The 13,535-nt window shown below is 48.4% G+C and overlaps 6 protein-coding genes across 6 annotated transcripts; 3 read left to right on the forward strand and 3 right to left on the reverse strand.

Moving 5' to 3' along the window:
* Window positions 1–2,798: 2,798 nt before the first annotated feature.
* On the reverse strand, window positions 2,799–3,620 carry FVEG_00014 (hypothetical protein; the record flags this gene model as incomplete). The annotated part of the gene is made up of 1 exon (XM_018886440.1): window positions 2,799–3,620. The coding sequence occupies one exon, from the start codon at window positions 3,618–3,620 to the stop codon at window positions 2,799–2,801; it is 822 nt and encodes a 273-aa protein (XP_018741988.1).
* Window positions 3,621–4,791: 1,171 nt separating this feature from the next.
* On the reverse strand, window positions 4,792–5,601 carry FVEG_00013 (2,4-dihydroxyhept-2-ene-1,7-dioic acid aldolase; the record flags this gene model as incomplete). Its single annotated transcript, XM_018886439.1, has 1 exon — window positions 4,792–5,601. One exon carries the CDS (start codon window positions 5,599–5,601, stop codon window positions 4,792–4,794), a length of 810 nt encoding a protein of 269 aa, XP_018741987.1.
* A 668-nt stretch (window positions 5,602–6,269) lies between these two features.
* On the forward strand, window positions 6,270–7,823 carry FVEG_00012 (hypothetical protein; the record flags this gene model as incomplete). Its single annotated transcript, XM_018886438.1, has 2 exons — window positions 6,270–6,760; window positions 6,815–7,823. 2 exons carry the CDS (start codon window positions 6,270–6,272, stop codon window positions 7,821–7,823), a joined length of 1,500 nt encoding a protein of 499 aa, XP_018741986.1.
* A 598-nt stretch (window positions 7,824–8,421) lies between these two features.
* On the forward strand, window positions 8,422–10,401 carry FVEG_00011 (hypothetical protein; the record flags this gene model as incomplete). Its single annotated transcript, XM_018886437.1, has 1 exon — window positions 8,422–10,401. The coding sequence occupies one exon, from the start codon at window positions 8,422–8,424 to the stop codon at window positions 10,399–10,401; it is 1,980 nt and encodes a 659-aa protein (XP_018741985.1).
* Window positions 10,402–10,792: 391 nt separating this feature from the next.
* FVEG_00010 (TdcF protein) lies at window positions 10,793–11,257 on the reverse strand (the record flags this gene model as incomplete). The annotated part of the gene is made up of 3 exons (XM_018886436.1): window positions 10,793–11,017; window positions 11,069–11,142; window positions 11,206–11,257. 3 exons carry the CDS (start codon window positions 11,255–11,257, stop codon window positions 10,793–10,795), a joined length of 351 nt encoding a protein of 116 aa, XP_018741984.1.
* Window positions 11,258–11,883: 626 nt separating this feature from the next.
* Window positions 11,884–13,266, forward strand: FVEG_00009 (hypothetical protein; the record flags this gene model as incomplete). Its single annotated transcript, XM_018886435.1, has 4 exons — window positions 11,884–12,129; window positions 12,185–12,310; window positions 12,384–12,972; window positions 13,022–13,266. 4 exons carry the CDS (start codon window positions 11,884–11,886, stop codon window positions 13,264–13,266), a joined length of 1,206 nt encoding a protein of 401 aa, XP_018741983.1.
* Between the last annotated feature and the right edge of the window lie 269 nt (window positions 13,267–13,535).

The following is a 13,535-nucleotide window of genomic DNA, read 5'->3' on the forward strand; positions in this document are numbered from 1 at the left end:
GGCGTCTTCTGCCACGTCATTCTGCTGTCAGCATCAGCACTTAGCGATTTTACAAGTGAGTGCGTGCGCCAAGCCTCGTCTCTCACTGTCCGCGCTTATGTAAAAGGTGTTCGAGATCTAGAACGTAAAGAAGTGGGCTTTTAACGATCCAAACAATGAGTGATTTAATTCACTTGTATTCCGTCCACGCGGTATCGGTTCCCCGATATTTTACGGACTGCCATCCTCAAGCCAGTTGCTGCAGGCACCCTTATCCTGGTAACCGCGAGGCCCGCGCCGTGAACCAGCATAACATATTGCGCTATCCTACGCTATACTGCGCTATTGCCCATCATATCACCAACGCCAAGAACATGACGTGTTAAGTCTGACCAATAACCTGATTGGGACGCTGCCACTGGTGCTTTCATCGTCAATAGTATGTGATTGGTGTTTTCAAACCAGGGTTATCTCTCGAACCGAACTGAATCATTCTTGAAGCGGACCCTGGGTACCTTTGGGGGCAAAGGGATGCAAGGCTCGGAGACGAGAGGTTAGATCCAAGTGGCTGATAGGTCAAACAGCTCGCCAAGTTTATTGCGTGGTGAGATTCTTGACAGCGAAGTTTCTCGGACCCCTCGCTAAGGGCGGGCTTGAACTGCAGGTTGAACGTTGACTACTGAACCGCGTCTTCCGCCTGATTTCTGAGCACGCTAAACAGCCCTTCGGCTTTAATTATATCACGGGAGGCCGCTAGAGTTAATTGTCTAGATCTTTTTGTGAATTTGCTGACAGCCGGAAAACTCCGCGGAATTCCGTGGCTGAGGATTTGGCACTGATAGTTGCTTATTAGTGGTCTGTATCCTAACGTGCTTTGTTCCGTGTTAGCAGCTCAGAACGCAGTTCCCGAGGCATATGGTTACATAATAAACACCTTTCAACTTGAATGCAAGGCAGAATAAGCTACTTCTCCTTCAGATATGATTGGTGGTGCAAGTACTGGCTTCATATGTAATGTTTCCGTACATTGTCTCGTCGAGGCTCAGAAAAAGCTGAACTACAGCCACCATGTTCAAGTTTGACCAACAGCTATTGAGGCAAGAATCTACAGAGACCTCGCTATCTGGAACGAATCACGGCTCCTATTTCGGAAAATATGAGATTGCAGATTAAATTTCGCTGAAGACTGGAAGAAACCCCTCAGTGACTACAACTATTTCTAAGCCCATTGTCCTCTACGCTTTCCAGCACTTTCCCAATCCAGGTTGAAGGTAGGCCAATCCCCACGCCAATCCCCATTGGTGGTCAAGTATGCCGTAGATGGCTGTCTATCAACTGTGTTTATGTCTAAATCAACCTGGGCATATTTTCCCCCTCCCTTGGTACAGTAAACCTTTTCAAGGTAGTTGAAAGTCAGCGATTCATAATCAGACCCATCTATATAATTGACTTTGAGAGAATTCGACCGACCGAATTGTCAGTCCTCTGTAGTATACGGTGATGTCGAGCTTCGAGTTGCTGCTCAGCCCATTTGCACATCGAATAGTGCAATCGCAGCCCATTTTGATTGAGTATTCCGGTCTGAAGACTGTCTCTTATGCTTCTGTACAAAGGCTGCTATTAGCATCTTGAATCAGGGAGTGAAAATGAGGATTATCTATACACGAAAGTGGTCTTTCAATCTCGAGGAGTAACGGGTGAGTTGTGATGCAGATGAGGAAATAAAAGAAAGAGAATGACATAGATATCTCTACTCTTATATCTTAGGTAAATAACTAGAAGCTTCACCCGGCTAGAACAGATCTATAGAGTAATACCCAGTTAATCTTTTCAGCTATCTATATGCCATGCACAGAGGAGAAAGAGGTCGTTCAGCTTGCTATATGTCGGGCATGGAGGAGGATGTAGTACCAAAACAGGCTGCCCAGCTAGCCACTGCACCAAGAGGGCCTGAAACTCTGGAGTTGTCTACCGGCTAGATCCTGGCAATTGTCACCGTGCTGTGCATGGGGTAAACCGGGTAAACCTTGATTCAAGAGCAATCAGAGTTTAGAGGATATTTCTTGCAGGAGCTGAAATATCCCCATGCAACTACAGTAACCAATTGGAAATAAATTGCTCATATGTACAAGGCTAGCGATGTGAGCATCAGCTGTCAAGTCTATTATTAACTCAAAACACCTTTATAAACCCAGTTAAGGCAGCATATCAAGCATGCGCAAAATGGTCTAAGATCGATTCTCTAGCTTACTACTGGTATCTGATCGCGTGTAACTACAAATAACTTATTTAGATAGAGCTGCGGTATCATGGCCGCAATTGCAAACAAGACAAGGATGATGGCAGGCCTTAATATAAGCGAATGCAACAGCATCATGCCTGTAAAAAAAAAAATACAATACTACTAAATTATTAGTATAATATCTTCTAGATAAAGAATTTAGATGCGCGATATTGCTGTCTTATTGAAGGTTAGTTTTACTCGGTCCAGGTACTACTGTAAATTAAGCTATGTAGATAAGCATTCTTAAAGAAAGGCTGTCCTGTCAACTATATATGCAATATAAAGATACCATACTAATTATTATCCCAAGCATAGTAACACTCTTTGGCCATTAAGAGGTGGTATTCATGATCACATAGCTAAACGCAAAATCTGTCAAGTTGTTTATGTATTAAGCACTGCCTTCTGAATATATAACTATAGCTGTTTAGCCATCATTAGCTCTTCACTTCAGCCTCATGTCCATATCAATCCATTGCTTGTCAATCCATTGTCTGTCAATCTTGAGCGTTTTTCATAGATAAACGTCAGTTTCTTATGCAGAGAACTGAGTAGCGCGGCGGTTGTTACGGTTGTTGGTGTTGGTGCTGTTCTGAGTATCATCTTCTCCATCCTCATTAGCGTTTCCGTTGCTGTTACCGTTGTTCACGCTACCCGTGTTGTCTGAATTGCCAGAACTACCAGTGCCGCCAGTGTTTCCAGCGTTGTTGTTACTGTTGCCAGTGCTAGCGTTGTTGTTGCCGGTAGCTTGAGCCATTTGAACGGGAATGACGCCACCGAAAGGACCAGCACGCGCCGGGTTCTGGCAACGAACAAGGCAAACATTTTCCTCACCAGCAACAGAGCCCGTGCATTCCTGTCCAGCAGGGATCGAGGCTACTAGAGGAAAGTCACCCATCTCGCCATCACGGTTGCGGCCTCGATCGTTGCCTTCAACATTGGTAGTAACCTGTATGTTGTCCCATGAGGTGCCAGTTCCATCGGCATTGATCATACAGGTATAAGGTCCAGCACCATCAGAATTGACCTGGTGGACGGTCATCTCAAGGCTGCCACCAGGGTTGACTTGAGGAAGCTGACTGCCGGTCTCTTCCATGATGTCGAGGGTGCCCTGCTCGATCTGGTTGTCACCACCAGCGAGGGTCTCGCCAACAGTGTCAGCGGCACTGCCACGGAAGCGAGTAGCATCGGTTTGGAAGGGACGGCGTCTGGTGCCATCGCGAGGAGTGGAGGTGTCAACACCGAGAGCCATGCCAGAGCCGCCGGCGTCTCCAACCGCGTTTGTGATAACGCTGTGAGCAGCTGCGAGGTCGGCAGCTACGAAGAGAGCAAAGATGATGTTCTTGATGGATGCCATTGTGAAAGCTGTTCTGGGGTGAAGGTTAAGTAGGGTAGTTGGTCCGTGTGGTTTGAGAACTTGGAGGGGTAATTAAGACCTGACCAGCAGGAGGTAGAAGTGAAGATAGTAGGATAAGAGTGGACTGGTGATCTGAGAATGCTGAAGCTGTTGATGATTAGGAATATTGATGAGGAGAAATGGTTCTCTTTATAGAGAACTGTCGCAATATCTCTTGTCTTCTTGTTACTATCTCGACATACACATATCACCACAAGAGACAAGCCAAGAAAGCACAAGACATACCATGAGACATACAAGAGCTTCACAATTAAGCACTTCTCTACAAACATATCACTTAATGGCTTTGACCTTGCTATGACCCTCACGGCCAAGACCCGGGAACATCGTCAGCCGAGAGGACCGAAGAGCACAGCCTCTTTATTAAACAAAACGGCAAAACACGCTTTGACCAAATCTGGAGTGCGATTCGCCAAACATACTATGAACTACTGATATATGGTTATTTTAAACATAAAACAGTATGATTGCTGCGCCCACTGACAAACCGGTCATGGCGGTTGTGTCATGATTCGCCGCACACAGACACCTGAGCCCCTGTACTTGTCACAGGTGTTGAATCCCTGTTGGCCCCAATTGAAGTGAATGCTCAGGATTGGCTGCGACCCGAAATACTGCGGAAAGCCCACTTGAACTGTTTTATTCCTTGTCGGATTACATGAGCTCGAGTCTGTGATTGATCAGATTGGAGTCCCGCTACGCCCATTTCAGTCAATCAAGTGTGAGAAGCCAGGGGTTCAGGTACAACTGACGCGAACCCTTGTAACTCTTCTGAGGAGCCAATCGTATCTCTTTTTCGTAAAGTCCCGAGATCTACTCCGTACCACGATGAAAGTTGTTTGTTTCCTTCTCAAAGAGCTGCTTAATTGTCATTGTAAATCGCATTTTAGAGCCTACAAAGCTCACGAGCCTCAAGGCTACGAGCGCTGATGATCTATTCTCTAAACGCGTACATCTTCAATCGACGCATGGCAATTCTCAAATACATAGTTATATATCATTGCCTTTATACAGGAACACTCCTAAACGCTTCTAGGAGGTTTTCAACGAGACACACAAGCTGAATAGGGTAGGAGGGTGGGGCTAATAATTCAAATCTATAAGCGTTGCTTCAAGACCGAGCAATGTCAAACTCAGCTATATACCAGTTCTGAATAGCTTTTGTATCTCCAGTGATAGCTACAGTGTCATACCGCGACCTCTCCTCCTTTGCAGCCGAGCCGTTATTGACCATGCGGCCAACCCACTTGCCATGTCGGCGACCAGCACTGATGATCTTATCAATAGCAGCAACAAATTCAGGCTCATCACCACACGCAGGTACATATCCCAGTAATGACTGAGCAAGATCATTAGGGCCAATGAACAGCATATCAACGCCTGGAGTAGCAGCAATTTCATCGACGTTCTCAACACCAGCGCGAGTCTCTATTTGAATCATGGTGATGATGGTCTCGTTGGCAGACTTCATGTACTCAGGTGTTGAGAGACCGTGACCAATAGCGGGGAATGCAGAACCCTGGCCTCGAACACCCTGAGGGGGAAATTTGGAGGAAGCGACGATTTGTCTCGCTTCGTCCGCGTTGTTGATTTGAGGAACCATGATGCCGTGTGCGCCGGTGTCAAGAGCTCGCTTGATGATATCGTGGGCAGGCCCGCGGATGCGGATGATAGGTGATACGCCTAGGGCTGAAATGGCGGCCACTGAGTTGTGCATTGAGTCATCTCCAATGTGGCCGTGTTCACAGTCAAGGATGATGCCATCGAGGCCTGTCAAAGCAACAATCTGAGCTTGGCGGACACTGGGGATTGCAACGAAGGTCATCAAGGGGAATTCTCCAGCCTTGATTTTATTGAGAAACCTCAATCGAGGGTTTTCGACAGTTGTTGTGAGGGCCGTGGAGTATGTTTTTTGAGTCATGGTTGTTTTGTGATTTTGCGCAAAGATTTGATGATGTTTCGGCTATGCAAGCGGGGAAAAAATATGATGAAGTGTTGTTGATGCCGATAAGACAGTGAGCTGTTGTTATGATGCGTTTATATGTCCCGATTGAATTACATGAACTCTCCCAATTCTACTAATAGTTATTATCTATAATGTCTCCCAAAAGGTATCAATGGTAAGCCTCTATCCACGATAGCGTAATGCTGGATCCACAGGGAGGAGCTCCCCCAGCTGCAGGGGAATGGTTAATCTTGCTGCAGACCCTGATCAGTGAGCTCCTCCTCCGAGCAATCGGTAAACCCAACCGATAAGACTGCTAATCTGGTTGGCGAACCGCACTAACCATAACGGCAACTCCCGGCTGGACCCCAGATTCTGGTATCTACAGCGTTCGACTTCAGTTTAGACCTTGAGTCGCGTCGCCGAGCTAACGCACTTCATCCCCGCATTCTAATCAACCCCCCGTCATTCGTCGTCCGCCACGAGACCTTGCAGGACTTCATTGTATGCGTCGAGATAACGCCATGTCCGGCCTGCCGGTGGATTTATAGCCTCGTCTCCCGACGAGTATTGGAACCGAAATCCCCGACAGCTATCCTCGTCCCTTTATCCCTCATCATCAAGTCAAGAACAACATCGCCGTCATGGCTACCGTCCCTGTGGATGAATCTCTCAAGCGGTCACCCTCGTCTCATGCCGAGGGTACCAGCACTGCCTATCAGAGGATGCCCGAAACCCTCTTGCACCTCAACGAAGAAGAGATAACTGCAATGAACAAGAAGTTAGTTCGGAAGATCGATTCCATCATCCTGCCCATCATTGGAATATTGTACATTCTCAACTATATCGACCGGCAGAACCTGGCCGCAGCCAAACTCCATGGCATCACCGAAGATCTCAACATGACAACAGAGCAATTCGCTACTGCTATATCCATCCTCTTTGTTGGTTATCTGCCGTTCCAGATCCCGAGCAATCTAATCATTGCAAGGATTCCTCGACCGGGAATGTACATCTGTGTTGCTGTAGTCATTTGGGGTACTATCTCAGCTTGCACGGCTCTGGTCAAGAGCTATGGTCAGCTTCTCGCTGTCAGAGCCATTCTCGGTGTCGCTGAGGCCGTCTTCTTTCCGGGGTAAGTTGCATTCACTTTCTCCAACAGATAAAAGCATGTCTGACGAACCTCCAGTGCCATTTATTACCTCTCCGCATGGTATACCAAGACCGAGCTCGGAAAACGAATCGCCAGTCTCTACATTGCCCAACAAGTTGGTAACGCTTTTGGCGGTCTTTTCGCCGCAGCCATCTTCCAACTCGACGGTCGACACGGGATCAAGGGTTGGCAATGGCTCTTCATCATTGAGGGTTCTGCCACAGTTGGAATCGGTGTCGTTTGTGCCTTTTTCATGCCCGAGTTTCCCTACAACAGCCGCATCCTTTCCCAACCCGAACGAGACCTGGCCGTGTGGCGTATCGAGTCAACAACTGGAGCAGCTGAGGGCTCCGAGAAGGAAAGCACTCTCAAGAGCTTCGGAAAGGCTCTGTCTGATCCCAAACTTCTGCTTCTCATTCTATGCAACCTGCTTTCCCAGGCACAGGGTTCGATTGCTAACTACTTCCCGACTCTGGTTGCCTCGCTTAACTTTGGCAGCACTGTCAGCTTGCTCCTGACTGCGCCGCCCTACGTCCTCGCTGGGGCTGTCTACTGGGTGTTGATGTGGTACAGCGACCGGAAGAACACAGCTTACCCCATTATCATCGGATGCATCGCCATTGCCATTGGCATGTACATCATTCCCATGTCTACACTGAATGTCCCTGCTCGCTACTTCTCCATGATGATTCTCCCATTTGCGTCTGTTGGTCCCCAGCTTGTGCTTTACAAGACCATTAACCTTCATCTTGCACGTCCTGTCTCGAAGCGTGCTGCGGCATCTGCCCTTGTCAATGCTATTGGTGGCACCTCCAATATCTGGGCTTCGTACCTTTACTATGCTCCTCCTCACTTTTACGCAGCATTCGGCACTCTTATGGGCTGCGCCTTTCTCTTTGCCGGCACTATCACTTTCTACCGCTGGCTCGTCTTGCGTGAGAATAGGCGACTTGATTCTGGGAGTCCCGAGGAGATAGCCAAGGTTGTGAGAGGTGGCGTTACTGAAGAGATGGTTCAGCTTGGATGGCGTTACGAAATGTATTAAATACCATGCCTGGGGGCGAGATATTGGCATGAGGACCAGTTTTAGAAATGGGGAAGCAGAGAGCTGATAAAAAATTGATGTTGTCACTACATATCCCGTTATAAGTAATGTTTCAGTGTATAATTCTTAGAGAAACCACTACGATATACTCTTCAATACGCACAGCATGGATGGAGTATGTACATAATACTGAACGAGAGGGACTGCAGCTCCCGAAACAGACTATGTTGTCCTTGAGTATATAGGGTAGGCTTCTGAGTGGATGGGTTTGTTGTAAGATAAGTTGATAACTGATAAAAGATAACGGCGGCCCATAAAACTGGAGCCCGCGATTGTCCGTTGCTGATAGGCGCTTTGATAGACCAATGACAACCAGGCTCAGTCAACAAGCATGATGAGAGAGATAAGTTAGTGGAGCCTATCAAATCCCTGAAGATAATGATGACCCACACTCGATTGCAGATTGCGGGGAAGAAACGGAGGAACTGGGAAGGGGAAGGGGATTGTCTGGGGGAAATTGTCAGTCATCTCAACTCAACCCAGCCATTGATACTCCGTTACCGGTATACATATATGGTCACAGACAAAACAGCCCAGAATGGCATCAACAAGCACCCGCAGCATAGCCATCTCTCCACCATCCTCCCAACCTTTCCAATGTCAAGTATGTTCAAGTCGCTTCACCCGCCATGAGAACCTCAAGCGTCACGCTGCGCTACATTCTCGCTCTTCCAGCAATGCCTCTATACCCTGCCACCTCTGCCCTGCCACCTTTTCGCGCGCGGATCTACGTCACCGGCACATGAAGCGAAAACACTTGGACCATATGGAAAAGACTTCGCGAGGAGGCAACTCACCGCAGAGCGACGTGCAGCGCCATGCACCTACGCCGCCGTCGCAGACGAGTGAGGCGGAGGTTGACGCCGGTCAACTTTTTCGACAAGCATCAACTGGTGATGATACTATCAATCTTTCCAGTAGCTTGCCCTCGGATCTGGGCGATCCTCAAATGCTCGCCACGTCGTTCTCATCGCAAGCGTCTATGCTGCTGGGCCCGACTGCTTCTCAGTTGGCAGGCGTCAACTTTCTCGAGCCCTCATGCAATCTCAACATGTCGAATCCGCCTTCTGCAATGAGTCTTCTCAACTTTAGCCTCGACCAAGGAAGTCCCGAAAGGTTATTATACGGATCAATTGACCTCAATCAGGGCCATAATGACTGGCTACCGACAACCAATCAGATTACCCAAGGTTGCCAACTGTATTTCAAGCATGTATCCCACTTTCTTCCCTTTCTCCATCAGCCGACGTTTGATTCGACCTCCATCCCAAGCCACTTACTCCTCAGCATGCTTTGCATAGCATATCAGTATGGTGTAGATCCAGATCGTAGTGATCAGCAAGGGTCTGGTGTGAACCTATCGGAGAGGTGCTACCATCGCGCTCGAGATCTCGTGTCTGGTGATGACAATGGGCCAGATAGCTCAACAAGCACCCTTCCGCTTGTGCAGTCTCTTCTTTTACTCGAGGTGTACGCCATGATGTATCTTTGCGGCAACCACTCGGCGTATGGACTCAAGACTCACACCAGGATGATCTCTCTCGCCCGATCGAGTGGTTTGTCTATTCCATTACCGACCGAACTCACGTCCAAACCACCGTGCCTTAATTCCTTGTGGCACACATTCATCGAGGCCGAGTCGCACAAGAGGACCCTCTTCGCTGCTCATCAGATCGACACGCTGTGGTATCAGTTTCTCTCGATACCTCGACAATTCTCACATCTCGAGATCAAGCACGAGCTGCCCTGTCCCCAGGATCAGTGGGCGGCGCCTTCAGCAGCGGAGTGGGCGCATAAAAGACTAGTTGCCGTCGTCCCTGGGCCACCAGTCCAGTATCCCGATGCTGTTCGACTCTTTTTATCATTGGCATCGGATCCTAGCTCCTTTCCCTCGTTCGACCCATATGGTGCTATAAACGTCACCCAATTCCTTGCATCCAGTGCTCAAGAAACATCTGGCTGGAGCGCCATGACAGGGATGATCAGTACGGAGAGGCTTGAACCATTGCGGAAGTCTCTCGACGCATTAGGCCCTGTTGTTCAGGTCCGAGGAAAGAGTCGGAGCAGGGAAACTGGGCCCCGTGGAGCGTTATGTGAGGCTACCTGGCAGTCTGCCATGATCGATGTGAGGATATGGTCGCCATCGCATACGTGTGGCATCGTGGGTGGGACCATGGATGCAGTCTTGCAGCAAACGACATATTTGGCGCCATCGTGCGAATTTCTCTGCGAGTCTAATACTGCGCAAGTCATCAAGCCTCACATCGACTGGTTTCTCACATACCTCGATTCACCCATAGTACCCGACTCGGAGGCGCCTTGGATCATGCTGTACGCCTTCAAGGCTTTCGTAATCGCCTGGCAATTGATCAAGGGCAGTACACTAGGAACGATGCAGGTTGTCGGCGTTGAAGATGGAGATACCAATGGGGCCCTAGAGTGGGCCAGAAGGGCCTTCGGACGAAGACAGCAGTGGCAGCTCGGCAAGATTATCATGACTTGCCTAGACACATTATGAACAGTATTTGTACGCACCAACGAGGCCTCTTCCATATATCTGTATATTAGGTGGAACTATCAAGATGACCGCGCTTGATATGATCAAGACTTTATCGCTTCTATTTACCGAAACTTGCGAGGTGAGATCGACCCATACACGGTTCCCATCGTAAGTTAACGATGAGAAATGGTCTGATGCCTTACAAATGGGCTTAGAACGTCGCATTTACCAGTGTGACTTTGCATTATTCAGCAAATTACACGTACGTGTTCTGCTAATCACAAAATACCCTGGGAGGTATGACCGTCAATCGTGTCTCATTGCTTTATCATATTGTAAATTCAAGAGTGGTATTCTCTATCTATAAAGCCCTTTGAACCTGGTCTATCATTTTGTCTCTGAAGTCCAACTAAGCCTGCGCAATGCACTCAATCTCAATAACAGTACCATCTCCAGGAGGAAGCGCCTGAAGGCACGAGCGCGAAGGCATAGGCTGGGGCAGGAAATCTATGTACACCTCGTTCATCGCAGCAAAGTCCTTCATGTCAGCCAGGTAGACATTGTACTTGACAACCTGCTCGAGTGATGACCCGGAGAGCTCAAGCACCTCTTTGAGATTCTGTAGAACAGTTCTCTGTACAATAAGTTAGAGGGTAACACATTCCGACGGGAGTTGTGAACGCACTGTTGCCTGCTTAATCTCGCCAGTAGCAGTCTGTCCAGCGCAGAAGACTAAACCAGGTATTTTGGTGGCTGGGCCTGCACAAGGTGTCAGTGGTGTTTTCTCTCTCTGGGGAGGATCCTAGGCTTTAGGCGAATTACAGTTGTGGGGTTTGGTAGGGAACTTTTCGCTGGAAATAAGTTGGCGAGACATGGTTGCTTGTGAGATTGAGTGAGGCAAAAAGTAAGGTAGATGTTACGAGTAATTGTCTAGTGGCTTGTGAATAATTTGAATGATGATAACAAGCTTGGTACTGAGTAAATAACTGCACCCTTATCATATTCATTTCCTGTTCATGGTGAACTCTGAGACAGGCTGATTGGCCGTTTATCTGGGAGGAGCTCCTCCCAAGTGCCCTGTCTTGCCCCTCCACAGCCAGCGCTAGCTCCTCCCGGTGTCCTCCAACCCTGATCCAATTAGGTGCATGCTCAAGATGATCACTGTATTCAATCGTCTCGGGGAGGAGCTTGATCCATTGTAATGAGGCACTATCAATCAGCAAGCGATGTAGAATCGTTACTGGGGAGTATAGACGCTAGTGTCGGAGCTAGGTACCCGAGGCACCTGAATTGATCTGATCGTACGTTGTTGAACTCTGGAAGCCGGACTCTGTCCGTCCTACACAATCTCCAGGAGGCGGAGCTCGACCAAACAACTTATGCTGTTGGCTGTATAAGAGCAGAACAATCAACCACTAAGCCACAATCTCCATCAGACCAAGGAATCATAATCCATAACAATCATATTTCTCAATCTAAACATTATCTGAAGATCTCAACATGTCACCAGCTGCCCCATTTAGTCCCCCTTCAGCCAAATTGCCTGGCAAGCCTTTCGTCCCTGAGTGGATTCCCCCACCAGTGACACAGCAAAAGGAGCAATTTGCAGAACTCACGTCTATTGATCTTTCCTTGCTCGACTCGGATGATCCTGCTGTTGTGCAAGAGTTGGTCAACCAAGTCAAGAGAGCTATTCGCGAGGATGGGTTCCTCTTCCTTGAGAACTATGGCATCTCGCTAGAACAAGTACGATACAATGCATTCGACATGGAGCCACTGTCGCTAACGACTGACACTACAGCTTCATCGACAATTTGCTATTGCCCAATACATGTACAACAACATTTCGGAAGAGGACAAAGAACGTCTGCTCTTCAACCCTGACTCTGGTGTCTGGTCTGGCTACAAACATCCGTTTGGCTTCAAGGTAAGCCTTTTCCCTGCCGTAGATCGATATTTTGTTCAATTGAGCCAATTCAATAACTTATCACGTTCAACAGCGTCATCGTGGACCTCCCGATGGCATTGAACAATTCAACTGGTACCGACCCGACTGGGAGGACATTAACCGCGTCCCTACCTGCCTCCATCCCTTTATGGATGAGATCGAGTCTTTTGCCAATTACCTCACCGGTTCGGTCAACCGTCGCCTCCTGACTCTTTTCTCCCGCGTTCTCGAGCTCCCAGACGACTACCTTTGGGAAAACGTCCAGTCACACGGCAGCCCAACTGGAGAGGGTTACTTCAGGCATGCGCTCTTCAGACCCGTTCAGAAGACTACAGAAGAGGCTTCTAAAGGCCTTCGCATGCATGGCCATACAGACTTTGGTCTTACCACGCTCCTTTTCTCTGTCCCTGTCTCTTGTCTTCAGATCTGGGGCCAGGACGAGAAGTGGTACTATGCCCCCTACAAGCCGGGTGCCCTCGTCGTCAATATCGGTGATACTCTCGAGATTGTTTCCGGGGGACACTTCAAGGCCACTCGCCACCGTGTCTACAAGCCTCCGGTTGACCAGCGCAGCTACGAGCGTCTCTCATTGGTGCTATTCAACAGCTCAGTCGGTGACTTGCGCATGACACCGGCTGCTGGTAAGTTATCCTCCGTGCCTTGGATTCATTGGTCCTAACCATGTGACAGAATCCCCCCTCATTCAACGCGAGGGCTGTGTCGAAGATCAAGGAGTGTACGCAGAGTTCAAGAAGCGTACGCAGCAGGGCAAACTTGTTCCCACCAACCGAGAATGGCGTGAGATCCAGATCGCGACATGTACGGATCCTACCGATACTGTGAACAATAGAGTTGGTGCTCATCAGGTTCTGATTGATGGAAAGCTCATGCACCAACGAGAGTACATGGGAGTCAAGGTCGTTTTGCCTGTTTGATCATTATTGGTCTGTAGCTATATCAGAGTATGTCAAGTTATTTATTTTATTCTGGTTCGTCGCTGGGGCTGCTTGTGCTTCTCATGGTCAAGTGGCCGATGGTGTGGGCAAAGCGTTGCTAAAACCTACGTTTGTCTTGCCCCATTTGGGTATAAGACCCCGAGCAGGGGAAGCCTTGGCTTGAGTAAACAACTCGGTATACATGATGTAAGGCTTCAGTCATCAATAAAAATAAAGGAACTTATATACATGTCTCAGGCCATCTTCTA

The sequence above is a fragment of the Fusarium verticillioides genome, chromosome 1 (genome assembly GCF_000149555.1).
Source record: "Fusarium verticillioides 7600 chromosome 1, whole genome shotgun sequence".
In the NCBI taxonomy this organism is placed as follows: Eukaryota; Fungi; Ascomycota; class Sordariomycetes; order Hypocreales; family Nectriaceae; genus Fusarium; species Fusarium verticillioides.